This window comes from Hibiscus syriacus, unplaced genomic scaffold, assembly GCF_006381635.1.
Source record: "Hibiscus syriacus cultivar Baekdansim isolate YM2019G1 unplaced genomic scaffold, ASM638163v2 tig00001262_pilon, whole genome shotgun sequence".
NCBI classification, from domain to species: Eukaryota; Viridiplantae; Streptophyta; class Magnoliopsida; order Malvales; family Malvaceae; genus Hibiscus; species Hibiscus syriacus.
This window is the reverse complement of record NW_024061856.1, coordinates 55,077-82,025: the sequence shown is the minus strand read 5'-3', so window position 1 is coordinate 82,025 and position 26,949 is coordinate 55,077. Positions and strand designations below refer to the sequence as shown.

Sequence of the window (26,949 nt, the reverse complement as noted above, 5' to 3'; positions counted from 1 at the left end):
GTGGAAATCGGACTCCACCAGGGGTCGGCTCTTAGTCCTTACATCTTCGCCTTGATTATGGACGACATCTATTGTGCGACACCAGACGGTGTACCATGGTGTATGCTTTTCGCTGACGACATTGTCCTAGTTGCTGAAACAAAATCTGAGTTGAATAATAGACTGACTGCCTGGAAGACTGCTTTGGAAGAAAAAGGTCTAAGGATCAATATTGAAAAGACAGAGTATTTATGTTCAAACTTCAGTGGGGACCAAAACGATGAAGATGTAGAAGTATGCATAGAAGGACACGTTCTCCCCTCAAATGATTGTTTCAAGTACCTAGGGTCTATGATACATAAAGATGGGGGTGTAGATGATGATGTAACACACCGTATAAAGGCGGGATGGCTAAAGTGGAGGGTTGCTACTGGAGTTTTGTGTGACAAGAAGGTGCCTCTAAAACTTAAGGGAATATTTTATAGAATGGCAATAAGACCAGCATTGTTGTATGGATCAGAATGTTGGGCAACCAAGAATGATCATGTAAGGAGGATAGAGGCTGCAAAAATGAGAATGCTTCGATGGACATGCGGTAGGACTCTGTGGGATATGACAACAAACTCTACTATTAGGATATCCTTGGGGGTGGTGCCTGTTTCTGAAAAATTGAGGGAGTGAAGACTACGGTGGTTTGGGCATGTCCTTAGGCGACTACCGTCGGATGCGGTCAGGAGGGTAGAGTCGATTACAATCGACGGTGCCAGAAGGAGAGGACGACCAAGGCGGAAGTGGGAAGACTGCTTGAGATCTGATTTGATGGATTTAGCCCTTACCGAGGACATGACATCTGATAGGAAAGTATGGAGACTAAAGACTAGGGTAGTCGAGTAGTGTGGGTCACATCTCTAGGGTGTATCATCTCTGTCTTCTTTTAATGCCTTTATAGTAATTTCCATGAATTCTACTTTTTATACGTTTCTGTTATTGGTATTTATGAAGGCTTAGAACTGGGCTGGCTATCGTGGACTTCTGTGTAATATTCTCTTCACTTTTAAATTTAGTCGGGTCTTACGTTTCTGTCTATATGCAGAGATTTTTTCGCAGGGATTTTTTGCAGGGATTACTTCCCATTTCAAACGCGCATATAATATTAATGATATTTATGACTGCATATGAATACTATTCAACTATGTATTTATGTATTTATTTATACATGTTTTGCATTTTATCTATATTTTTAATTTTCTGATTGCCGGAGGTCTTCCACGGAAGCTACTCTCAACCTGGCGTTGGGGGCAGCCTACTACCCTACCTCCCCCTTACCCAATTGCATATGGGAATTGGGTTTTGTTGTTATTGTAAATTGAATTTTTTAATTTCTCAAAATCTCAAATTTTAAAATTTTCTTAAAAAATCAAAGACCAAATAACGAAGTCAAAACTCAAAAGTTCAAACTGTGGTACAATCTCTCCAAAAATTAAATTTATAATGTTAATTCATATCAGAATATAAAATTTAAATTATTTAAAATAAAATAAATATTATAAAGTTCAAATTACATATTTAGTATTTTAACTATCACTTTTATTCTGTCTTGATCATCTAACTATTCTTTTTTAAAATCATACAAAGCGTCTAAGTTTGATTTTATTATGGTCATATGTCATTAAAGAATTAACAGTTATGATAACATGTCATTATTAAAACAATAAAAATGTCACATTAGTAATTATGTTAATATTTTGACTAAAATAAAACAAAACGTAACGTTAAGTATAAATTAAAAAAATTGATGATTAAAATGAAACAAAAGTAATAGTGGAGATGCTAAACATGTATTTTACCCTATATAATATTAAGACATTTAAATAAAATCCAATAAATAAATAAGAGGAAGAAAATTTTCCTAATTTGGCAGTTGCTTGAAAAGTGAACAGGTGTGTCTGGGCGGCGGGGATCCATGCTTTCACCAATCAAGACACGTGGCACTCTATCACCATACACCCCCACCATGGGGGAACCGTTATATCACATCATGCATGCTTTCCACGTGTCGTCTTCTGCTCCCCCGCCTCCCTTTAGTTTATTTTCTAGTACATACTAATCTACACTACTTTATTCTTACCCGCTGGTGCACACATTCCTCCGTACACCCACCCCCATGGCAGTGACCAGAACTGGGTGACCTGATATAAAGGGCAAAGAAAATATCAACGGGGGAAACACAAGAAAATACAATTTCGTGTGCTCTAAGCGAAAGCTCAGCAGATTTTTTATTTACTTTTTTTTCTATTTCTCACACTCTTCGGCTTCTTCTAAATTGTAAAATTGATTATGGTGATGTGTTGAATAGTTGTTTGAGGTAAATGGGTTGCTGAGGTTTTGAATTTTGAGGATTGAATCAGTTACAGAGTTTTTAGCAAAAGAAAGAAAGAAAACAGAGACGAGGAAATGAGGAAATCGTTCAAGGATTCTCTCAAGGCTCTTGAAGCTGATATTCAGTTCGCCAATACCCTGTAATTGTTTTTTCTCTCTTCTTTGATATTTAAAAATGATATATATAGTTAGATACTTTTTTTTTCTGGTGTTGCACTAAAACTTGTTTGGGTCTTTAATTCTGGAGATTTGCTTGTAATTTGATTAGTTTACATTTTCATTACTATGGGGGGCTTTAAGTTTTCAGATTGATGGCTTTCATTATAGCCATGGCTCTATATTGATTATTTTTGCTTAACTGGAATTGTTATTGGTGAGTTTTGCTGTTTTATTTTGTATTCGTTGCTTAATTAAGTGGTTTTGTATTTTTTATTACTGAAGGCTCCTACAATAATTAAAAGTAAGTAGTTGTTCTTATTCATCGTCAAGCTGAATCAGTGGCATCCCTTGCCAGAAAAGGGAAGAACAGAGTAGGGATGATGTAAAACAGGATTTGGTTCAAGTGTCCGATATGGGTATATATCTGATATGAGAATGGTTTTTATAAGCTTTTTCATGTATCTGGTCGAGGCAAAGGTTGGATGTAGGATTTTACGTCAGGAGTGCAAATCTTAAACAAGTATATTAGAAATTTAGGAAGTATCAACTTACAAAATTTCAGTGGGTTTAAAATTAGATTATCAAAATAAAACACAAAAGAAACACCTAAATTATATAGATATTTGAAAATTTCATGTGTTCGACCGAGCCAACACCTCGTCCCGTCAGTCCATCCCTGGTGGAGGTCATATCCTCATATCTAAGTCTTAAACAGGTGTTAAAGACAAGTGTCAGAGATAGGTACATTGAAAAAAAAATGAAGTTATGTCAGCATTGATAAATAGATGGGGGGACTACATTATACTATTATGTTCTTGTTGAATGCAACCGCTTTCATCTTCTGTTTTCTCTGATGTGCATATTTTTTTTGAATGATTAGGGCTTCTGATTATCCAAGAGAATATGATGGTGCTTGCCTTCAGATGCGATTATCTTACAGTCCGGCTGCTCATTTCTTCCTTTTTCTCGTCCAATGGACTGATTCTCATCTTGCTGGTGCCTTGGGATTGCTCAGAATTCTTATGTACAAGGTAATTTGCAAGTGCTTGAGTAATAAATCCGTTTACGTTCCGGTGAAGTATTAAGCGATAGCATTTCAAGGACATTAACTTGTAATGCTTTTTTCCCTCTATAGGCATACACTGATGGAAAGACCACCATGTCTATCCATGAAAGAAAAGCTAGCATAAGAGAATTCTATGGTGTGTAAGAGGATTCGATGTTATCGCACATGAGTTTGATTCGTATATATCTTACTTGGGTTGTTTGCTCTTTGGATTATCATGACAGGGGTGATCTTTCCTTCATTATTGCAACTTCAAAGGGGAATTACGGATGTGGATGAGAGGAAACAGAAGGAAATTTGCGCTTCAAAGTTCAAGAAAAGGGACAAAATGAATAAAGGAAAGCTCTCCGAAATCGATTTTGAGAGAGAAGAAGAATGTGGGATTTGCATGGAGATGCACAGCAAGATCGTGTTGCCCAATTGCAACCATTCGATGTGCATGAAATGCTATCGAACTTGGTAAGCTGTCTTAGTGTGCTTTCTGTTTCCTTTCCTTAATGTTATCAAGTATACATCAAAGACATATATCTAAACATACGATGAAGAACATAGGATCTCAATTCTCAAGCTCTTGTCAAATAGCTCTGCATTAGGGTAATACTTGTGCTTTCATGGTGTTTTAAGGCGAATAAAATCGCAGTCATGCCCATTCTGCCGGGACAGCCTGAAAAGAGTGGATTCAGGTGATCTTTGGATATACACAAGCAAAAACGACATTACCGATCTATGTTCGATCTCGAGGGAGAACATGAAACGCCTGTTCATGTATATAGAGAAGTTGCCACTCATTGTCCCAGATCCAAAGATTGTTTATGATCCACAGCAGCAACGTTAAGCATGTATTATTTGCATTAAAGTGTAAATAATTGTAGATAAAACTCAATTGTTTGTTTAGTAAGTTTAGAAGCTGTTGTTTGCAATTAAGGTATGGTTTTGTTATGTGGTTGTACTCATTTGATTGTTCATCATTGCTCGTGTATTCTTTGGGATTAAAATAATCTTTTAATATGATCCAGCGTTAGAACAGGACAATCTTCTTTGTATAACATTGTATCAATGCTATGTCTCATACTCATTTCTTACATATTTACTTTTAATTATTTTATTTGAAGATTAAACTTTAAAATATTCTAATTTCATCCTTTAATTATGAATCTTATTCTAAATTGGTATAATATGATTTTTGAACTTTGAACATTTTAAATTCATTCTCAAAGATCCCCATTTTAAATTGGTGTCCAAAGTTTTGAATTTTCCAATTCCATTTTGGGGATGAAATTAGAAAATTTGGGAGTTTGGGGATCAATTTAGAATGAGCCATAGTTTAAGAATGAAAGAATATTCAAAAAGTTTAAAGATCTCTTCAAAATAAGAGTTACAGTTAGAGGACATGTAGTGTAATTAACTCGGAGGATTTCGATACTTTTGCTGTTCTAACTGCAATTACTTTTCTTCACAGATTTAAATGTTGATGTCGGTTATGGTCGTGTTATCGGTAACGTTATATTTATCGTTGTTCTAATAACGGACCATTATTTAAACACTTGCGTTTCCTTCACCTATGGTTTGTTTATCCTCAATCCATGTGGTTCTACATTTATGTTATTTCTTTTTGCTGTTTTTGAAGGTTTTATAGATCGGTCATGTGAAAAGAAAGAATGGGAAGGCTATTTGTGATCACCCTTGAAGGGAACGTTTATAGCTGCAAACATTGCCGTACCCATCTTGCTCTCTTTGATGACCTTATTTCTAAGGTTCTTTATTATTATTATCATTGTTTCTCAAGTATGCTGCCAACAGAATCCTTTGATTTGTCTTCATATGCATCATTGTTTTGCTTTGTCAACACATCAGTTTCTCCATTGGATTGCTTTTTTCCTGGGTTTCTTGGTGAACTTTTGTTGTGATTATCGAAGTTAACAAAATCTCTGATGAATTGGCCAAAAATAATGGAAATGGCAGAACAATAACGCTTCATGCTTTTTGCATTATTCTTGATTTTTGTTTTGCACATATGGATGAAACTATGGAATTGAATTGGGGGTTATTCAGTTTTATGGCTGAGCTGTTGCTTGATATTGTAAATATGAAGGAATTTGAGACAAAAGGAAGAAGTAGAATAAGAAAATTGCATGTTTAATACTATTGATATTGATTTTATAGCAGATGCTATCTAATATACTCTAGTGTTCAGGGACGAATGCAAGATCTTATATCAAGGATGAATTAGTTGCTTAATGGATTTTGTCAGCCATGATTTTTGTTGTCTTTTTCGTTTGTTGAACAACAGATGCGTGCTAATCTCATCCTTTACCTGTGTTTCAGTCTTTCCACTGCAGACATGGAAAGGCCTATCTCTTTGATAAGGTGCAAGTGTTTCATTGTTATGTACTCTGTAAATCCAATTAGTCTGCTTAGATTGTTCAATTGTCATATAACTGTATTACTATATGTATGCTCTCTTTGCTGTCATCAATGAAATCTATGCCTTTGTGAGGTGTTGGCTGTGGTATCATATATCTTATTTGCTTACTAAGAATGAAACAAATGGGAAGTCAGCCACCCGCAATTCTTGACAACCCACCGGAAAACAGGCAGCCAAAAATCGATGAATCGGTCATCCTATTTCTATAGTTTTGCAACATTCTGCGTATAGTTTGTCTAGCCTCTAGATTACAAGTGAAGTATACTTAGTATGCTAATTGACTAATTGCTGCAAGAATAACCGTGGAATAGGCAAATGCAAGATGCCTGTGTTGGAATTGAGAGTCTTGGACTCTTTGGGACATGCTACAATACTGATATCATATGCATCCTGCAGATATGAATCGTGGAATGCATAGCAGTGTGAATACCACAGTAGGAGAGAAAGAAGAGCGCATTATGATAACCGGAATGCATACCGTCGTCGATATATTTGTGTTGAGTGAGGCTCAATTGTGGGATGGAAATATGTAAGAACTGTTTTTCTCAACCGAGTTTGTTTCTGGTTTGATTTCTTTCAAGGCTTAGATGCAAGAGTTAATTTCATGGTACCCTTTTCCTAACTCTGCGTGTGTGTGTGTGATTCAAGGAAGCTTCACGTGAGAAGACACAGAAGTACAGAGAGGGAAAATTCATTCTTGAGAGGTAAGATTTTACTAATTTTTTTGGTTAAATGCAGAGACGGACACGAAGAATTTAATACAAAATGAATAAACTTATAAAGTTATATTAAAAATTTTGAAGGTACAAAATTAGATTAAAATATAAAAAGAATTTTAAATTATACGATAATTTAAAAATTTTAAGGGTATAATCGTATTTCAGCACCTCACGATCAATGCTTGAAAATTTAAATAATTTAAGGGTATAACCGTAATTCAGCACCTTCGGTCCATCCTTTACTAAATGAGATGTTTCAATGTTCTTAAACTTGTATATGAATATGAAATCGACGAGTTGAATTATGAATCTGTTTTGATGGGGTCTAAAATTGCATGGGAAAACACATGTGAGGGATTCGGTACAAATATAGTCTTTTATATTTGTAGTTTTTATCAATTTAATCTTTAAAAAGTTGTGAATATAGATGATTAAAACTGGTTTAAGTATACAAGTGGTCTTTCAACTATGGAGTATTGTTTAATTGAGTCTTTCAACTATTAAAAATTATAAAATGGTCATCTAATTTTTTATATATTTTAAACTCGTTCTTTTTCGTTAAAAATTTAATGATCATCTGAGCTGGATATAAACACTTTGATTGAGATATGATAAAATCCGATCCTAAAATTATTTCAGTTATATTTTGTGAATCAGATCTCTATTTATATTATGTCATTGAGTTGGTGTTTAAATATTATATCGTTGAATCGGTGTTTGAAGGCAACGATGACACCAATAAATATCATTAAAATATAATTTTATCATATAACTATTAGAATGTTAACGTTTAATTTAGATGGTCGTCAAAATTTTTATTAGAAAATGATGGATTTGAAATATATGAATAGTTAGATGATCATTTTATTACTTTTAAAATTGGGAAATTTAACAAAACAATACCATATAGTCGAGAGACCATTTTGTAAGTTTTAATAGTTGATGGATTCAACAAAATAACACCCTAGTCGAGGACTATTTGTATACTCTACCCATTAATAAATATTTTTATAATAATATTTTTATAATTTTATATTATCTTGAAATAAATTATTCAAGTTAATATTTTTAGGTAATTATTTACTATTCATTGAGTACAATTATTTACTATGGGGCGTGTAGTCTAAAATCTTGGATTAGATCGATCAGGTTAATTACTTTTTTATAATCTAAAAGTTGGGATTGAATTGAACTTTTTGTAAGTTTAGATATAACTCTTGAAATCCTAATTAAAAATAACAGCCAGACATCTAATTACAAAAAAAAAATATTAAATAACTAATTACGCCATTAGTTATTCTACTAAAAACAATTAAGTACGTAATTGCATCATTAAAAAATTGGTATCAAATTGTACGTCAATACCAAAAAGTTGCATTTACCTAAAGCTAGAAGTTCCTAAAGAACAGTAGCTCAAGTCAAAACTCAGAATAAATGTCTGATAAGATCAGGATAAATTACACAATATAAATATGTATATATATAAGCCCAAAGAGCACAAAAGTTCGGTTCGTAAAGGCATACCACACAGAAAAACCCACAACCAAAATTGGTGAGGTGCACATAAAATTTCTACGCAAGACTGCTAGATTTCAGATGCCCATAAGAACCTTAAAACATAAAGCAAAGGGTTATACAAACTAAACCTATTATAATCACACAACTTACTTTTCAAATGGATCCTCCAGGACCAGTTCTTAAGCAGCAGCAACAGCCTCTGGAGTAGTTACGGTCGCGTCTTAGGGGGAGGAACACTTGGACCGGCAGCGGCACCTGAGGTACTAGAGGCAGAAGCGATTTTAGCATCTTCCTTGGCTTCTGCTGGTGGTGGCAGTTTGGGCTTCATATGGGGTGGGGGATTGTGCTTTAGCTTCACAAGTATCTGTCTCATCCTAGAGAGATCGGTCGGCTTCCCGGGTTTAGGTCCCTGGATCACGACAATAGATGGTTTCTTTTCTTTATCCTTCTTTCCCCTCTTCTCTATGGTTGGCACCTCATTGGGGACGAGTTCCGCAATTGCCTTCCAGTAGTTTTTCGCAGCTTCGGCATGGAACTTCTCCATGTTTTCCAAAAGATTCTGTCATAGATGATCCAAAATACAGTGTAAACACAATTAATTTGCTTGCTGTCCCACTACATTAACAGCCATAACCATGATCATGCACCTTTTATTTCAGAGTTTAACTAAATAGCAATTATGCATATCATTTGTTTAGCACCAAGAACTTATGCATGGCCACCTACTTCAACCCAATAGAGTATGACAAGTCAACTACCAAGAAGAATAAATAACATTCCAACGCAGTCAATGCTAAACTAACTTCACAAACATTGCCATTTAGAACAAGTAGACACATCATAATTTCATGTCGATTTAGGGAACATGCAAACACACTAACAACCAGGGATAGACGTATGATTTTATGCTAGAAGACGAACTTATAAAATTTTAAAGCGGTGAAAACATATTATCAATAGAAAATACAAAATAAATACTTAAATTATATGAAATTTTGAAATTTTCAGGAGTCGACCACCTCCACCAGCCTCCCTCTGTCCATCCACGCTAACAACACGATAAATCAAGCTGATTAATTCCTTACTGTAAACCCATATGGATTTTCCCCTACATAGGCACGCAAATTAATTAAGATACTAAATCTTAATTAAAAAAAAATTAAGTAAATGACTAAGCTTCTCATATATCCTAGTGTATAACCATCAATTCACTAAATTGACAGTTTGAAGAACATAATTTTTTCTTCAACTTGGATTAAAACACCAAATATTCACAAAATTGAAGTGATGGGAAGAAAATATATAGATTTCAGTAGCAGAAAACAGAAGTGGTGTAAGCAGTTGTGAATTTGTGATTGATCTATCACCTTCTCCTCCTCCCTGTTGCAGGCTTTGTTCTTTTCAGCAGCTGTAACTCTCTTCTTATAGAATTCAACTTTGTATTCCTCAGCCTCCTTTATTATTTGCTCCAACATCTCCTTCTCCTTCTTCTGCTTCTCCTCTAGCCGGATCGCGTTCTGCCTGTGAAACCATGGATTTAGTTTCCGCTAGATCATCACAAGTTAACTTCCTTATACTTCACCAACTTCTTTTTCTATTAATGCTAATATTTTAACATTTTTACATAAAATAATAATTTCCTTCCAAATTCTGAATAGTTTATAGAAAGTTCGGCTCGGTATTTGATTAATCAATGAGTGTCATTGTCAATCAATATAAATGAAAAGTTAAACCAAGTAACTCCTAGTCCTATGCTTACCTCCGCCACTCTATCAACGCAGCCCCTTCCTCCGCCTCCATCTCTTCCAGCGGAGGCAAGATCGGCCGATCCGATCCTCCAAACTCTCCATCTAATCCTTTCCCGTTCTGTTCCGGAAAAAGAGCAGAGTATCCTCCATCGCTACCATAGATCGGTACAGAAGGATGTGTATCCGGCATCGGTTGTGATCCGAGCACGTCATCTCCGGTACCGTACGACTGATTGTTGAACACAAGAGGGGAATCGGGAACTGAGTCGGCGTCGAAGTTAGAGTAAGAATCGAATCGCCGGGAAGCAAGGCGAGGATCGTAGCCTAGGTAGCCATCGTCGTCGAAAGGACGAGACGACATCGTATTGAGGCCCTTTTTTCTCCCTTCCCGACCCCAAATCGGTAGCCGCAGTTTCAGTAAATCAGTGTCTCTCTGTATTCGCTTTTTTGTGGTCGCTTTTAAAATTAAAATCGAATCAGATCAACGAAGAGAATCTCAGATGGATTTTGGTACTTTGCATTCTAGTTATGATGAGTTGCCAGGTGGCAATTAATGAATGGTTTAGTTTTACATTTGAATGAATAGAGTGCTGCCACGTATTTAATTACTCTGGAGCTGAAGGTGTGTGAATATATTTTTTGTGATTCGGTGGAGCGTCACCTTTTGCTTGAGTTGTGTCCCTACGGGCGACTACCTCGAATGTTTCATTCGATTGCGTACCGAGATGTGAATCGTCTTTTTGCATGGTTCGGTGCTGCGTTGAGCTGTACCATGCTAAAACAAATTAGTAATAAGGTCACTGGAGTTTAAATAATTTTCTTTTTTCTACTAATATTTCAAAAGTAATGATTTGGTCCTCATATCTATTGATGTATAATATATTGATTAGTCATTATTGAGATAATATTACAAAATGTTGATGTGACGTATTATATCTGCTGACCCGGTATCATTTGGACATACTGAACAGCAATTTTGACCCATCCTCTTTAAAGAGGACTTTTAATAAAATCATATTTTACCCATTTCATTTGTAATTGTTGAAGAAAATTTCTCAACAAAAAAAAAATCGAGTTCTTTTTAGTGTATATTAGAGTTAGGGTTTTAAATAACGATTCGTAACCGTGATAACACCTACGAAATAATGGTAGTGTTGTCTTTTGATATACTCGTTATGATCGTAATAACGCCCGTTATGACCTCAATCGTGATAAATATGATATAATTGAAAATGTGATCGCGACCGTGATTTAAATCCTGATTAGAACTTAATATCAGTCTTTTTGGAAATATGTGGCGCTGTTCTTTCTTTTTTTAAGGGACTTATAGTTCAAATTTTATCCCCATTATCCTCCTGTTTATTTTATTTTTAGCATGGATACAGCAGTAACAAGACTGTGTAGGTACAAACAGAAATTTTCATATCTATGGGATGAATTTATAAGATTTTAGGAGGGACAGGCATATAAAAATTTTAAGAAACGAAAATAAATTATTAATATAAAATACACAAAATATATCTAAAATATATGAGAATTTGAAACTTTCAGAAGAACGATTGTCCCACTCGCCATCTTTGAGCCCATCCCTAATTGCATGTGTTACTACATATTCAAAATTATGCAGTGCATGGGAATCTTCTGATAACTTGGTGTTAAAACTAAGAAGCCGATAACAGTAAGAAAGTTAAATCAAATATGATATATATACACGGTCACTATTATATACATGCAAGTCTTTCATCTCGATTAAACTAAGATAAGTATAAGATAATATTTATTTAAAGATAATTATCACATACGATATATTTGGGTTTAAAAAACAAATATAAAAAATAATAAATCCAAAAGAAATATCCGGCCCATAAGAAAAGACCTGAATATTTTTAGCTAAGACAAACTTAATCAAAAAATTATAATGGCCCAATGAATCTGCAACAGCCCAACAGGAATCTGCTTGCAACACAATTCCTTTAATAAACTGAACTTATTTGTTTCAGATTATCATCATGTTGTCTATGTATATGTAGGGCATAAGATAAGTGAATTATATGACTTACTTCATTCCATCATCTTCAAAAGTGATATACATAAAGTAGCAAGTAAAATTAGATATATATCAAAATCAAGATAGGATCCTAAGATCTTTTGCAATCAAAATCAACTTTATGACATTGGAATAATACCCCCAAATTTTCAAACTATCATCGAATACACGTTATTTTTAAAAATATAGTTAACAATAACACGTACACTTTTACAGACATAACTATTTGAATCGGTATCTTCTAAAGAGAATAATATTTTATTTTATCACTTTGGATACTCAATAAATTCAAAAATAAAACCAATATATAATTCATTATTATAAAACATAAATAGAATATAACTTTGATTAGAATAACTCAAGACAAGACTGATACATAATCAATGACTCGATTTTATATTGTGACAGTTTTCTTGGGGGTAATTCTGTTGTACGACGTACTTAATTTAAGGTTAAGGAAAGACACAATCGTAAATGTTAAAAAAAACTTAACATTTTTGATTGAGCGCAACTTAAAACATTAATGAACGCAACCTAAAATGTTAACTTTTTATTATTTTCGGTTGCGTTTTTCCTTAACCTTAAATTAAAATATTATTCCTTAGACATTCCTGCTTCATTGGCATCAAACAAACAATTGAAAAGTAAGTATGGTCTAAGATTTGGTCAATGCCAAGAAGATCTAAAACTAAACCGAATCTCTCCTCAATGAAATTTGTCAATTATTTGTTTACCTAATCATGAAGAAAAGAGAGAGAGGGGCTAAGAAATACCAAACCTTGTGGGTTCATGACTTGGTTCAAATAACCACAAGAAAGATGGAAATGATTAATTAGTTGCATAAAAAATATTAATTTTTAAGCATGTCTTCGGTTCTAAATTTTATGTATACAGAAAATCTTTGTTGCGAGATTCGTTCGTCAAAGTTAGGTGTACGAAACGAATCGATCCAGATAGATCAGGACAAAGCTTGGAAAACCGAGAGGTAAAAAATGATTAATCAGTTTATTATAATTATTAATTGTAGGTGTTTGATTAGGAATCAAACTTAATAATATAACTAAAAGCATATAAATTTTAGGGTTTATTTTTAAGTCTTAATCCGTTGATCTATATAACAAAAAAATTAATCTTTCAATGAACCCAAAGTTAAATAAATCATAATTTTGATTCCTTTGATATGTTTAAATTTTCTATTTAATTAAATAATTATAAATATATTTAATTATTAATTAAATTTTAATTTAGTTGATATTATTTTTTTGAATTGATCATTGGTATCTGATTTATTGATATATTAATCAATATCGGATTTTTTAGAGACTCATTATGGGAGCAATCCTCTTAACCAGTTTACTCTATTTCCAAAAATCAGAATTTAAACTCATAATATTATTTAAAAAAAATCTAACGTCTTATTTCCTTATAACAACTTGTTATTTGTAATTTGATTGATATTATTAATGCTCAAATAACTTGTAAGACAATGAATACGTATTTTTCATTTTTTATTTTTGGTTGTCCCTCTTAGTTCTAAGGATTCGGCTTGATTAATTCGGATCAACTCGCTTTACATATATAGTTTTGGTTGATGAGTCTCTCAGCAAGAATTTTTGTACAAAAAAGAACTGTAATTCGAGAACTTACTTAAACGATATTAAACTGCTTACCCCTTGAACCAACTATGCCGATTAATACGTAATTTTTATTGATCAGAAGTTTGCAGTTATGGATCATTTGGGTATGGTATAAAAAGAAGTAAATGGAAGGAATATTTAGGAGTAAAGAATGGCACGTGAGAAAGGGATAAGACAACGTGGAAGCCATGTGCAAGTGGGATGGACTCATGGCCCTCTCTCCTCCACTGAATCTAATGTCAAGAGGGTCGAAATGCAAATCAAAGCCATTTCTCTCATTAAATTAAATAAAAACACTACACGCCCATACCCTTTGCTTTCTTTATTATATCTTCATGATAATGGTAATAATTGGCATTGCATAAAATAACTTATTTTTTATATAAAAGTAACAGCGAAAATTGTATATATCATCTCAATGAAAAAGAGATTTAATTAGGCCTATGCTTTGATTGCAAAGGAATCATCACAATTCAACACACCACTCTTTTAATTTATTAATTTAATAGGGGAGAGAGAAGAAAATAGAGGCAAAATCCGGCACACATCACATGTAGGGGAGACATTGATATCTTCCCCATGTATATGATACAAGATATGGAGGGAAATCATCACACACATATATTGGTTTTGTTTGTTGATTTTATGTTTAGGGTCGAGTTTGAATCGAGTCATTTCATTGATGGTGTGCGGCAGCTCCGACTGGTGGTGGAGGCTTGCACTGATAGCACTTGGCGAACAAGCCGAATGAATCGATTTGGTTGATGAAGTTGGTCATGCTAGCCCATCCACCGAATCCGAACCCGACCACTAGAACCCACACCACAACGAAGGCATTGAATGCATACATTGCAGTCCAGCTCGGCATGAAGAAGGGAGGCTTTTCTGCTGCATTCTGCTCATCGGAAAACATAAACACAAAAGTTATTCGATATTTATAAGATTCGAACTTGAGTTGTAGATTACTAAATCAGACTCAGATGGAAGATAAAGAGTCCAGTCAGCCAGCCAGCTCATGTACATTGAAAGACAGTGTACAACGCTGAAACTGTTCTGTAGCAAGTAACTAAATGAAAACGACAGCCCAAATATCCAATTCTTCTCGTAATGTTTCCAAATCCAAACCTTAATTGCTTTTGTACATTTACTTTTGTTCAATTACTGTGACCACTTTCATTCCTGAAAAAGACCAACTTACCCCCAACAAAGAAATATAACCACAACTTGAACCATAATAAAGTGATCACAGGCTGGTGGGACACAAGTTAATGGTCCTACCAATTAATAAAACAGATTTAGAAATATTTTTGACGTGCATATATCAATAAAATATAATAATTATATACCGTCATTTAAAATAAAATTTTAAGTTGAGTACCAATAAAATAGTTAATTAATAAAATAAATTCGAAGTTGTCGATCCACCACTGCGATTAGTAATGGTGGTTTGATTATTTTTACCTGTCGAGCCGAGGCTTTTCTGTAGGTGAGCATATGGGCTAAAGCCGGGATGATGTAGACGGTGAAGCTAACCAAAAGAGCACCGACGGCGGAGTTTATAGGGCCGAAGAATGGGAAGATGATGGCAAGGAACCAAATGGGGATCACCACCGGAAGCCTCGCCAGTGTCCTCAAACATATGCTTTTGATGTTGTGCATACCGATCACCTTCTCCCACACGAAGTACAACGGAGTGCATGCAAACCCGAATGTTATGAACTGCAAAACCATTTTCATGGGGTCACAACTGTTAAATATCGCGCATTCAAATTAACCGTAAGTTCTTACTATGTGTTAAAAAAAGACGGAACCTGGTGAATAAGCATTAAGACAACGGCGGCGTCACGGAAACCGGTCTTGGGGAGGAGAGAGAAGGCGTTGGAATGGTTGAGAAGCTGGTCCCCGAATGCCCAGTAGACGGCGGAGGCGGACGGAAGGGTTAGAGTAAATACGTATAATGTGGCGAATAAGTATATGTACTTGAACTTTTGAGGCTTCCACATTGCATGCATGATTTCCCTGAAAAAAGATAAGAAAAAAAGTATACTTACGTTGTTGCCATGATTTTGTCTGAGGTATCAAACCCCAAGATCGCCGGCAAAAGCTGCAAAGGAAAGGGAAGAAGAAGAAGACGGATAAAAAAACAAAAGTTTACACAGTCACAGCATGTCCACCGAAGGTGTAGAGAATGTTGGTGGCTCCGGTGAAGTAAAGCACCAACTTAGTTGGACCACTGTGCGTTACACCATCAACCTGGCCGTGAGCCCTGGCGGCAATGGCCAAGTACCAGGCGGTATAGGTGGTCATCCCAAGACCTAGAAATGACCAAATACGGTAGTTGTGAAAGGATGGAATGAAAACGGTGGTTGCACAGCAAGCTCCAAAAATATACGTCCATGTCCTCTTGTCCAATTTGTCATTGATGTAATAAATATTACTGTTCATCATCATTCAAAGTAACAACGATGGTCAAAATTCAAAAATGATTGAAACCCAGTTTCGGAATCTGGTTAAATTTGATGTTTACTGACCTTGCACAAGCTATGAGTTGTATGACGGAACCGAATAAGAGGAAGGTACAGTTGAATGCAAGTCCAGCTGCCTTCCAGTAAGGACCCAATAGCCCATCAAGCACTTCAAACCACTGCAAATCCAAAAACAGTGATCTTTGTGATGTTTTTCTAGGGATTTTTTCTAATGAATTACAAGGAAGACGAACCTGGATGACATGGTTCTTGAAGCTGACGTTCTCCTTCTCTTTCCTGCTTCTGTACTCTATGTAGAGCACACTGATGAGATAAGCAGTCCAGCTTCCTAATAGTCCATAGAATATCTGAAGGAGAATACCCGACAGCATACCCAGTTGAGAGAAAGAATACGGTAGTGTCAACAGCACTTGTGCTACCTGTAATCATGGAAGAAGAAGAAGAAGACTTTTGTGATCACTTTAGCATAAAATAGAAATAATGGAGGGTGAAGTGTAATTTAAGTATAGTTGGGGTACTTGATTGGAAGCGCAGCTGAACCAGGCATCCCAAGCTGAGCCACCGTGCCAGAAGAAGTTTTTAACACTAAACAATGTTTGTTGGTCTTCGTCTTGTTCTTTATCTTCTTCTTCCCTGGACTCAAGCTCCATCTCGGTTATGTTGTTGGAGACTATTGCTTCTTCTGCTTGCTTCTGAGGCAACATTGATGTTTTTCTGGTCTAAATCCTTGTGGATCTGAAACATATAAAAGACAATTAATGAGTCAAAAAAAGAAAAAGCATAATCAAATAACTAAAACTTCCATTCATTCCATGGAAACACTTTGAACAAAACCTTGTTTCTGAGTTGTCTCTTTCGCGTAAAAGGATTTAAGAAAATCAAAGCAGAGATCTTTTCTCCTCTCTCAAGAATGGGTTATGAAAATCGCCATTAGAAGAGCTTGCAGAGAGAGAGAGAGATAGCTTTTTATATGCTTCCTGAAGTAATTGCCTCCGTCAACAAAAACCAAAACTTTAGCCGCACAGTAAAAAGCTCCAAACTTTAATGCAGCCACCGATTTCTCTCAGCAACGAAAACAGTGCCTCACCCAAAGGCGGCGATGAACTTTAAAAGTAGGGAAAATAAAAATAAATAATCTCTCTTTCCTTCAAACCAAACACCCAAATCAATAGGATGACCAAAATACACTCTTTCCACTTAACTAGATATACATACATATATATATAGTTTGTCTCCATTGCTCTTAAATTTCAATATATATATATTTGTCTTCGTTTTTATTTTTTTGAAGAAATGGTGCTGTTTGTGTTGAAGCTCAGATCCAAATCTGGGTCAATTTCATCAAAAATAAATAATTTATGTGTCATTAAATTCTTGTGGGATTTTGTCTTCTAATGCTGGGTTCATTTGTTTTTTCGTATTTGATTTTTTTTTAATTCATGGAGGGTTCATCAAACTCCCTCCTTTGTCCCCTGCACCCAATCAATGTAAAGGAATCGCGTTTCCCACTCAGTCTTGCCGACGCGTGCGTTTACTTTCAATGATTGATTGGATAATTTAGGAGTTTAAGAGGGGTTTGTTACGCACGATCGATAAAAGGTTTGTGGTGGTGATACTTTACCAAAGTTTCCCCAATGTAAAGATACCATGAGAATTCTTATTAAATTAACGGCAAAATACACTAATGGTACATGATTATAGGATATTATTTTGTTGAGTATTTTAATTATTAAAAATTATAAAATAGTTTATTGACTATTAAAAGTTATAAAATGGTCCCTCAACTATAGGAAGTTGCTTTATCGAGTCTCTCGACCATTAAAAGTTATAAAATGGTCACCCGACTACTCATTATGTTCCAAACTCGTCATTTTCCATTAAAAAATTAACGGTCGTCTAAGATGAACGTTAACATATTGAATGAGATAAGATAGTCATTTAAGATCATGTGATCATATTTTATCATATCTCAATCAACATGTTAACGTCCGACTTAGAACGTCGTTAACTTTTTAACAAAAAAAAGATGAATTTAGAACATAGTGAATAGCCCGATAATCATTTTGTAACTTTTAATAATTGAGAGACTCAACAAAACAACTCTCTATAATTGGGACCATTTTGTAACTTTTAATAGTCGAGACCCAACAAAACAATATATTATAATCGGAGAACCATTTGTGTTCTTTACCCTAAATTATATATAAAAAAATTGAACGAAATAATATTTAGTTCGATTGTAATGTTAAAGTTTGATCATTGTAAGATTTTAGATTTGAATTCTAATGTAACTTATCTAGATTTATTTTTATTTAAGTTTTATTATGAGTAGATTTATTCAAAATTTTAATTTAGGTTCACGTATATATTAATTATCTATTCGATTATGAGTTATAATAATTAATTATAGTTCTTACAATTTTCTTAATTAAATTTAAATGTGAAAAAAAACTTATCAAGTAACCTTACTAATAAAAGGTTCTAAGTTCGAACAACTGCATCTGTAAGATATGTGCATTATCAATTGGTTAAGAAAATTATGAACAAATATTATCTTGTAATCACCCTTAGATTATTCAAAAACAAAATTAAAAGAATTTTTTAGTATAACTAAGAATATTCGATTTATTAATCGACTAGTTTGGATCGGGTACTGTAGAGGTGAGGGCGATCCTCCCAAGTCAGTTTACTCTATTCGTAAAAGTCAAGATTTGAATCAATGACCTTACTCAAGGGATTAAGTGTCTAATCCCACTAAATAAACTAATTTTGATAAAATTGAAAGAATTTAGATGTATATTAATATTTTATTTAAAAAATCATAAAAAATACAAACTACAGTGTTTTACATATAATATCAACTAAATTAAATATCATGTATTATACGAAAGTATAAGTTATAGATAGGGATGGCAACGGGCCGGGTTCGGGTCGGGTATTGATCCCCCGTCTCCGTCTCCGTTTAAAAAACCGGTACCCGTCCCCGTTTAAAAAACCGCGGGGATTTAAACGGGGATTCCCATCGGGTAATCGGGGAAAACCGCGGGGAAACGGGTATCCCCGTTTAGCACAAACGATTATTTAAACGGGTATTGGGCCAGGTATTGGGTCGGGTATTGGGACGGTATTGGGCTGGGAATCGGGCCGGGTATATATATATATTTAAATTAAATATATATTTTTTTATTTAAATTAAATTTATTAATATTATATATATATAAATAATTATTTTTAATATTTATCGGGGCGGGTAATCGGGTAATCGGGGCGGGGATTACCAAACCCGTCCCCGTCCCCGTTTAAAATAAATAGATTTTCCCCGTCCCCGTCCCCATTTATCATCCCCGAACCCGACCCATTTAATTCGATTTTCGATTTTTCTCGTCGGATTCGGATTTTTTTGCCATATCTAGTTATAGAACCTAGAACTTCGACAGTTCAACTCATGAACTAAAAAAGCCCTTTAATCGGACGGCTTGGTTGTGTGGGCCATTGTGACCCCCCGCCTGCATTATCTTTACAAATATTAATTAAAAATAGTTAAAATATGATTTTGAAGAACTAATTAATAATTTAATAGCCTGCTATCAAATTAAATGATAAAGGACATAGTACTTAATCTATGACAAAAGCTATGCCATAATTATCCAAACTAATTAAAGTGAGTGGTGACGATGGGAATGACGGTGGGCAACGGTGGTGGAGCCACCATAGAAAACACCCACGTACACCCCTTCAAACGGGGATTTGTCGGCTTGGCGAGGGTTCTCACCTTTGCCCCCGCCCCATCCACCACATCTTGCTCACTTCATATAGAGAAAATAATCGATTGTTAGAGGAAGGGAGAGATAAACTTAAGAAGAAGACTCAAAGAGAGATAAGAAATCCCATTCTACAGTCTTGCATGTTAGTTTATATATAGGTCTTTAGTGTTGATGTTAGACTTAGGGTGATAACTATTTGTAGTTTGATAGACTAAAGAGCTCTGGTTCTTTGATGATAGATTACATATCATATGGATCTATTAGCGATCATGTCACGAGACTATAGTTGTCTAGAAAATATGAAACTCAAAAGCTTCGAGAAATTCCAAAAGCTTCAAGGTTCAACATACGGAGAAATAACAACAAAGTATTACTTACTAAGAAGATTCGAAGAAACTACAACAAGCTAGTAAATTCAAACTTGAATTCATTAAGTGATTTATCTTATAATCATTTGACCAATTAATTGGTTTAACGAAATGATATATTAAATATCTTAATCAAAATAAGTGATTTAAATCTTAACATTGTAAATGAAATGTAATGTGAGAGAATTATTGTTATATTTTTATATTATTCGATCTAAAGAGTTTTTTTATTTACAATAAGAGAGATGTATCATGGTTGTTTTAGTGGAAGAAGTAATGATTTTGTTGATCTTTTCCAAAGAGGATCAAAATTCGGAGCATGCTGCATCCATGCACCTCACATGGGTCCAGCAATATCTTCCCCCTAATACCCTAATGGAATATGTCGAAAGCAATACTCTTCCACTGATCGTTTGTGTGCCAAAAACTGATCTCATTCGACCAACTTTTTATCTTGCTTGTTATCATTCATTTAGCAGCACGAGACGACACGACACGAAACGAAATTCTTTGTCATGTAAGATCATAGACACTTTGTTAAAAAAAAGAAGTAAAACTTGACTGTAATAACATGCATCGCTGTCTTGAAGCCGAGTAAAAGTTGAGCTCTAAAGGTAAAGAAACGTATACTGGTGGGTGAGCCTTTTAGGTATCCTATAATATGTCAAGCTCATAAAGTTTAAACCTAACCATTGAATTAATGAACTATCGATGATGGGTTTCAATTAAAACCGATCTATCGATGGTGGGGTTTCATTTTAAAGAAGTTTTAGATATATTAACCGCGTATTTATATTTTCGGGTTTAATTTAGGTGACGAGAGACAAACGATGCAGCATATGAACCCAGACAAAGGTCTTTAAGATGCAACTTATACCGCGGGTATTGTATTCTGAACATTGTGATACAAGAAACCGGTTTCGCTTAGTTTAATACAAATTCTATTTTATTATCAGGAAAAATGAACTAGGTTACATGAATTTTCACTTAAACTTTCATGGAGTTTAATAATGTAATCATGAACGAATGGTTAGTGGATGTTTTGCCCATTAATACTTTCTGCTAGAAGCATGCTTTTCTTCTTCTTTTGGTTTTAAAAAATGGAATCTTAAATTAAAGATACAAGTGGAAGAATTTGGGGTTTAAGTGGAGGGGGCGTAATATCAAACCCAAAGAAGGAAATTGCCTTTTTGGCTTAGGGTTAGTGCCCTTTGGGGTAACTCAGATGCCCCTAAACTCACTTAGGCCTTCACTTTTATGGAACACCATGTTATATTACAAACTAGGTACAAATTTACAAGTGTACCAACAAAAAAGAAAAACTTACAAAATAAACTTGTTTTTTTTTCTTCTTCCAATTTTTGTATTTCATCAAATGAATCGTACCATAAATTTTTTAGATCATATCAAATTGAATTCAAGTAATCGTTTCTAACAACATTAATTTGATGAAAAAGCTTTGATTAATGTGCCTTTAAAGTTTGTTGAAAGTGTCACACTTTAGAGAGTCGGAGGATATAAATCTTATATTAGAAAGAGAAATGAGGTTCATAAAGTTTAAAAACAATTATCAGATAATTTTTTCTTGGAAAGAGAGTAATAATCTCGTATTGAAAGGAAAAACATATCCTAAAGTTTAAAAACGACAACATTCTATATCTTATTAAATAATGGGTGAAAAAATAGAGGGTAAAACCTTTAGAATGGTTACCAGCATTACTTTTTACGAAAGTTACACAGGCATCGCTCTCTCTATCACTTTTTTCATATATTAAATCACTCCATAAATTGCAACATTAAATACGATGTGTCCTTGAATGATTGGAATCATGACAATGTCCCTTTCATGCAATAAATAGCTCTCTCAAACTCATCTATTTGAAGGAAACCGCAGCTGTATAGCAGTTGCCTTATCCCCATATCGGTCAAATATGTACCTGAAATCCACATGATCGGTCAAGTTTCAAGCCCATAGCCAACTGCCAAGGCAATTTTCATTTACGGTAACTCTCGCCAAGACACTACGTACACACCATAGAACACGGATGGATCGAAGCGAGGATCGTCTTTTAACATAAAATTTTGTATGCCGTGTGTAATTTGAGTTTGAGTTAAAACATGTTGGCTAGTTCTTTTTTGTTGTTGTTGTGGTCCAATATATTATTAAACTTGTCAAAAACATCTGATATAGTGGATTAACCACTTCCTAACTATAATTATGTTACAAATGATGTTGGAACAAGTTTGATGTCGATCTATATCTAATTTATTAATTACGTTCTAATTATGTTTAGCATGGATGCATGCATACATAACCTTCAAGGACGAAATGAGATAGGTCTTAATCGACTAACTTTTTTGATTCAATTACTCTTTAAATATATTTTTAAAATCGTATTAATTTTAATATAAAATAATATTAGTTCCTACTATATTTTTATTTTAGTCCGGACCATGTATACATGGAGATTTTAAGTAGCTATAGGTATAGTATGAAAGGCCTAAATGATATTGCGGTGGATGTAGGACTAAAAAGTAGAATAGTTATTATAAGTGGGTCGTATTAATTGTCAAACAAAGTTTTCAAGAAGAATAATGAGATGGGACATAAGTAGCGTATGCTAAGACACAATCACAATTGTCTATCCTTTTCATATCTTCAATAATACCCTTTATCTCCCTGTAATCACCAATTTTTCACCGTACGTATATTATATTAGTATAAATAAACAATTAAAAAAATCAGAAAAAACAGCAATGGGTAACAAGCATATGGGCCGGTTGTTCCTGCCATCACTGTGCTCCATCTCCCTGCCATTTCCATTCCTCTGCTGCAACCTGCCCCAATAGCTTCCAAATCAGTTGAAGGCACCAGATCAAGATTCACACGCAAAACGGATAAAATGTATTTTTTTAATTGTAATATTGGGTTGTTAAAAAACCCTAAGCAATCTAATGAAAAAAGGGGGCTCCCAATTTTTTTTGAAGCAATATACAAACGGGATCTTCCCCCCCCTTTTTTTTTTCAACACATAGCAATACAAGGGTTCTTTTCATTCTTTTTCTTCCTCTGAAAATCGAAACCCAGCAACCATTTTCTACTTTTTTTATTTTGAAACTAAAACAGAAAAGGAAAGGGGAAGTTTAACTCTCGGTTGAACCCATTCACCGACAACGGGAGACATCATCGGAGAATCTGAGCGGTGAGATGAGGCCCGGTGGTAAAGGGAGCAACATACTCCAAGATCGATTCGATCTAAAGTTGGACGGTGGAGATTAGAACATTAAAGAATCGAAGGTTATCGACCCTTTGCACAGCGTTTGAGACCGTTTCTCGTGAACCCAAGCCCAGTTCTGTATTCCTGAGGTTAGAGTGAGCCAGTCTAGAGGTTTGGGCCCAAACAGCCGCCGGAGACGACGGCGATGCAGTGGCCGGAATGGAGGTCAGCAGCGGCGCTCTTCACCGGCCTCTGGACAACGAAGAGAGAATGAAGAGGTTATTTTTAGAGTAGAGAGAGTACAAGTGAAAATGAAGGAAAAAACAAAAAAAAAGTATTTATAGGAGAATCCATACGGTGACGTTTAGGCTCCATACCCGTGCGTTTTAGATTTTGAGGGTCTAATCATCTTCGCCACCATTACAAGCTTCATTATCTTCCATTTTGGTCACCAATTTCAATTTAATTCAGTTTATTTCAAAATTAATGTCCTCATATCGTTATTTCCCTTTTTATGTTTTACTACTAACTTTTGGTGTTACTTTCCGTCAGGTCCTTTAACGTTTATTTCATTTTTATAATATGGTCCCTATTTTCATTTTCTTTTTTAAATTTATTCCAATCTTCATGCACTAATTGCATAAATTTCCCTTTGTTCCATTTGCACTTTAGTTTCAGGATAAAATCATGTTCAGATCCCTTGGATTTAGCACTGTATTTGCGTATTAGTCACATGTAGTGTCCTTTTCGTGTGTTATTTAATTCGTATGTCCTAATTGTGTAATGTTTCAAATTTCATATGCTAGTGTATTTTATATTATGTTAAAATCGGAATATTATGCTTCGATCCTCCAACTTCTGCCTTGGATTTGCATTTTAGTTTTTAGTTTTCACCTTGTTATTATTTCGAATCTGGTGCTCTGATGTTGCTTATTTTTTTATTTTGGTCACTTTTTCTGTTATTTTATTTAATTCGAATTGCTTATAGTATTTTATTTTATTCAATTTTAATCTCCGTTCCTTTAAATTATGACTTTATTGTTTAATTTCCTTTAGTTTAATTATTACATATTAAATGCTTTAATTTTAATTATTCATTAGTTAAATACCTTTCCAAATTTATTTTCATTTAGTTGTACACGAAAATTAGTTCCCTCTTTAACGTTTCATTTTCCTTTATTTTCTTATGTTCATGTTTCTTGACTTGTTTACTTTGATTTCTTTTTTCTTTTTCGTTTCTAATTGGTTTTTTATTTATTTACTTTCTATTGCATGTATTTCCAAATTATGAAGGATATTTGCTTTATTTGACTCTATGATATAGGTATTTATTAAATATAGATTTCTTTTATTATTTATTCTATTCATTAATAAAGATTGTTTTCCTCATGTTTACCTGTGTATGTTATTTCATTAATATAATATTAAGTGTGTTGACATATATATTTATTATGTACATTATGGGCTATATTTCCACGTTTGCAATTTGGTTCTTGTATTAATAATTAGAAGTTTAGGTTTAACCTTAGATTTAAGATTTCTCACACTTTAGTTGCTGAACTTCTTAATTTAGGGAATAATTCGATTTAGCATTCGTATTAAGATGTATGATGATTCATATTGATTATTCAACTCAATAAGTGAATAAAATGAATTAGGGTTAACAGTTAAAGCCTTAACTTTATTTCTTCACCATTTAGTCCTTGAACTTTTAATTTGACATTCATTTGACATAATTAATTAGGTCATTAATTAGAGCCTCCACTTTGAGTTTATTTTCACTTTAGTCATTTACTTAGGGGATGATTCGATTTGAGTTTTCGCAAGAAAATGTCTGATTGCTCAAATCAATTATCCGATTCAATAATTGGTTGATAAAATCAGCTAGGGTTAATATTAGAGATTCATTTTAGGTTTAGTCATCTAGATTCTTTAATTACATAATTTGACAACTTTTAGGGTATAAATCTTTTAATAAACTCACCTATTAAAATTAGGATTAGATTCGATTGACTAATTGATTACATATATTTTTAAAGATAATGCAATGGTCACTTATTTAGGGAATCAATAGTACAGTCTCCTATTGCTTTGGGGGCAACCACTGGTAATTCCTGTAATAAGTCAACATCCTTTTCAAAACCCTTCATTCTTTTAAATCTTGAGGCAATGTCCAGTTATTGTGCACAATAATTAATCCCCACATTCATGCTCGGGGGTAAATATTATTGACTTAAATAAACAAGCACCCTCTTCAAATTTTGGATCCATATTGACTTTTAAATTAAATAAAGTTCAGACTCAAATTTTTTCAAATTTCAAAATAGGGTAATCAATCAGGTACTAATTTATGTGCAATGTGGGGGTGCAAACCCTTTCTAACACGTAACCGACTTCCAAGCTTAATTTTTGGATTTTAGCTGACCTCAAACTCGATATTTTGGTAAAATAAAATATTTTATTAAAATCACCCGATTTTTTATGGTTTTCTAATTGCACATTAAATGGTTGGTGGCGACTTCTTATATTTCAAAATATTTTCAAATAAAACCCCCTAAGTTGTATTAGTTTTTCCCACCTGGGCAAAAAACGGCGATGACACTCTCAGTTCTTGCAATACATATATCCCATGACTTGAATTATTGCAAACCTATAATAATATGCAACTGTTATAATTTAATTCAACAACAACAACAAAATCGACGAATCAGTCAAACCTTAGCAAAACTCTCAAAAAGTAAAAACAGAAGAAGATTTTTTTAATATTATTAAATTATATTATCAACTATTATTTGGTCTAATAAGATGAAACATCATATCTCTCAAATAATGTTAGAGGTTCAAATATTGACAATATGAATTTAAAAAAAATTAAGTTGAGAGGGTCAACTCATTATGAGTTTATGTAGTACTCGATCTCGATTAATCGATCAATAAATCATATAACAATGATTACACCAAAAAGTTATTAATAAAAAGAATTACTTGTAGCACATGTCCTCATACTATGGTTCTCATTTTAAATTGATATTTAAACTTTTGATTGTTCCAACATCATCCCAAAACTATGGCAATCATTCTAAATTCCTCCTCAAAAATTTGAATGTACAATTTCATCCCAAACTATGATCTTTATTCTAAATCGGTCTTTATACTTGTGAACATTTCAATTCCATCCCAAACTACCAATATATATTAATCACATATCTATTCTATTCATTACTAAAGATTGTTTTCCTCATGTTTACCTATGTGTATGTTATTTCATTATTATAAAATTAAGTGTGTTGACATATATATTATGTACATTATGGGCTATGTTTCTACGTTTACAATTTGGTTCTTGTATTAATAATTAGAAGTTTAGGTTTAACCTTAGATTTAGATTTCTCACACTTTAGTTGCTGAACTTCTTAATTTAGGGAATAATTCGATT

At 33.9% G+C, this 26,949-nt stretch overlaps 4 protein-coding genes across 4 annotated transcripts; 2 read left to right on the top strand and 2 right to left on the bottom strand.

Annotated features, from left to right (window-relative positions):
* Positions 1-2,301: 2,301 nt before the first annotated feature.
* On the top strand, positions 2,302-4,453 carry LOC120124109 (E3 ubiquitin-protein ligase AIRP2-like). The gene is made up of 5 exons (XM_039142856.1): positions 2,302-2,498; positions 3,398-3,548; positions 3,653-3,719; positions 3,808-4,042; positions 4,208-4,453. The coding sequence occupies exons 1-5, from the start codon at positions 2,434-2,436 to the stop codon at positions 4,416-4,418; spliced, it is 729 nt and encodes a 242-aa protein (XP_038998787.1). The 5' UTR covers positions 2,302-2,433; the 3' UTR covers positions 4,419-4,453.
* A 759-nt stretch (positions 4,454-5,212) lies between these two features.
* LOC120124119 (protein yippee-like At3g08990) lies at positions 5,213-6,556 on the top strand. Its single transcript, XM_039142860.1, has 3 exons — positions 5,213-5,337; positions 5,909-5,952; positions 6,430-6,556. Exons 1-3 carry the CDS (start codon positions 5,242-5,244, stop codon positions 6,539-6,541), a joined length of 252 nt encoding a protein of 83 aa, XP_038998791.1. The 5' UTR covers positions 5,213-5,241; the 3' UTR covers positions 6,542-6,556.
* A 1,709-nt stretch (positions 6,557-8,265) lies between these two features.
* LOC120124100 (clathrin light chain 2-like) lies at positions 8,266-10,447 on the bottom strand. The gene is made up of 3 exons (XM_039142851.1): positions 10,005-10,447; positions 9,613-9,766; positions 8,266-8,804 (listed from the first exon to the last, which is right to left on the bottom strand). Exons 1-3 carry the CDS (start codon positions 10,352-10,354, stop codon positions 8,454-8,456), a joined length of 855 nt encoding a protein of 284 aa, XP_038998782.1. The 5' UTR covers positions 10,355-10,447; the 3' UTR covers positions 8,266-8,453.
* Positions 10,448-14,105: 3,658 nt separating this feature from the next.
* Positions 14,106-17,104, bottom strand: LOC120124091 (auxin transporter-like protein 2). The gene is made up of 8 exons (XM_039142847.1): positions 16,998-17,104; positions 16,682-16,898; positions 16,397-16,582; positions 16,209-16,321; positions 15,833-16,114; positions 15,489-15,696; positions 15,139-15,396; positions 14,106-14,572 (listed from the first exon to the last, which is right to left on the bottom strand). The coding sequence occupies exons 2-8, from the start codon at positions 16,865-16,867 to the stop codon at positions 14,354-14,356; spliced, it is 1,452 nt and encodes a 483-aa protein (XP_038998778.1). The 5' UTR covers positions 16,868-16,898; positions 16,998-17,104; the 3' UTR covers positions 14,106-14,353.
* Positions 17,105-26,949: the final 9,845 nt, after the last annotated feature.

Coding starts and splice junctions, on each gene's coding strand:
- LOC120124109 (XM_039142856.1), top strand. CDS start 2,434: ATGAGGAAATCGTTCAAGGATTCTCTCAAGGCTCTTGAAGCTGATATT. Junction 3,549..3,652: donor TCAGAATTCTTATGTACAAG/GTAATTTGCAAG, acceptor TTCCCTCTATAG/GCATACACTGATGGAAAGAC. Junction 3,720..3,807: donor TAGCATAAGAGAATTCTATG/GTGTGTAAGAGG, acceptor TTATCATGACAG/GGGTGATCTTTCCTTCATTA.
- LOC120124100 (XM_039142851.1), bottom strand. CDS start 10,354: ATGTCGTCTCGTCCTTTCGACGACGATGGCTACCTAGGCTACGATCCT. Junction 9,767..10,004: donor GCGTTGATAGAGTGGCGGAG/GTAAGCATAGGA, acceptor ATGGTTTCACAG/GCAGAACGCGATCCGGCTAG. Junction 8,805..9,612: donor GCAACAGGGAGGAGGAGAAG/GTGATAGATCAA, acceptor CATCTATGACAG/AATCTTTTGGAAAACATGGA.
- LOC120124119 (XM_039142860.1), top strand. CDS start 5,242: ATGGGAAGGCTATTTGTGATCACCCTTGAAGGGAACGTTTATAGCTGC. Junction 5,338..5,908: donor TTGATGACCTTATTTCTAAG/GTTCTTTATTAT, acceptor CCTGTGTTTCAG/TCTTTCCACTGCAGACATGG. Junction 5,953..6,429: donor GCCTATCTCTTTGATAAGGT/GCAAGTGTTTCA, acceptor AATGCATAGCAG/TGTGAATACCACAGTAGGAG.
- LOC120124091 (XM_039142847.1), bottom strand. CDS start 16,867: ATGTTGCCTCAGAAGCAAGCAGAAGAAGCAATAGTCTCCAACAACATA. Junction 16,583..16,681: donor TCAGCTGCGCTTCCAATCAA/GTACCCCAACTA, acceptor CCATGATTACAG/GTAGCACAAGTGCTGTTGAC. Junction 16,115..16,208: donor CAACTCATAGCTTGTGCAAG/GTCAGTAAACAT, acceptor GATGATGAACAG/TAATATTTATTACATCAATG.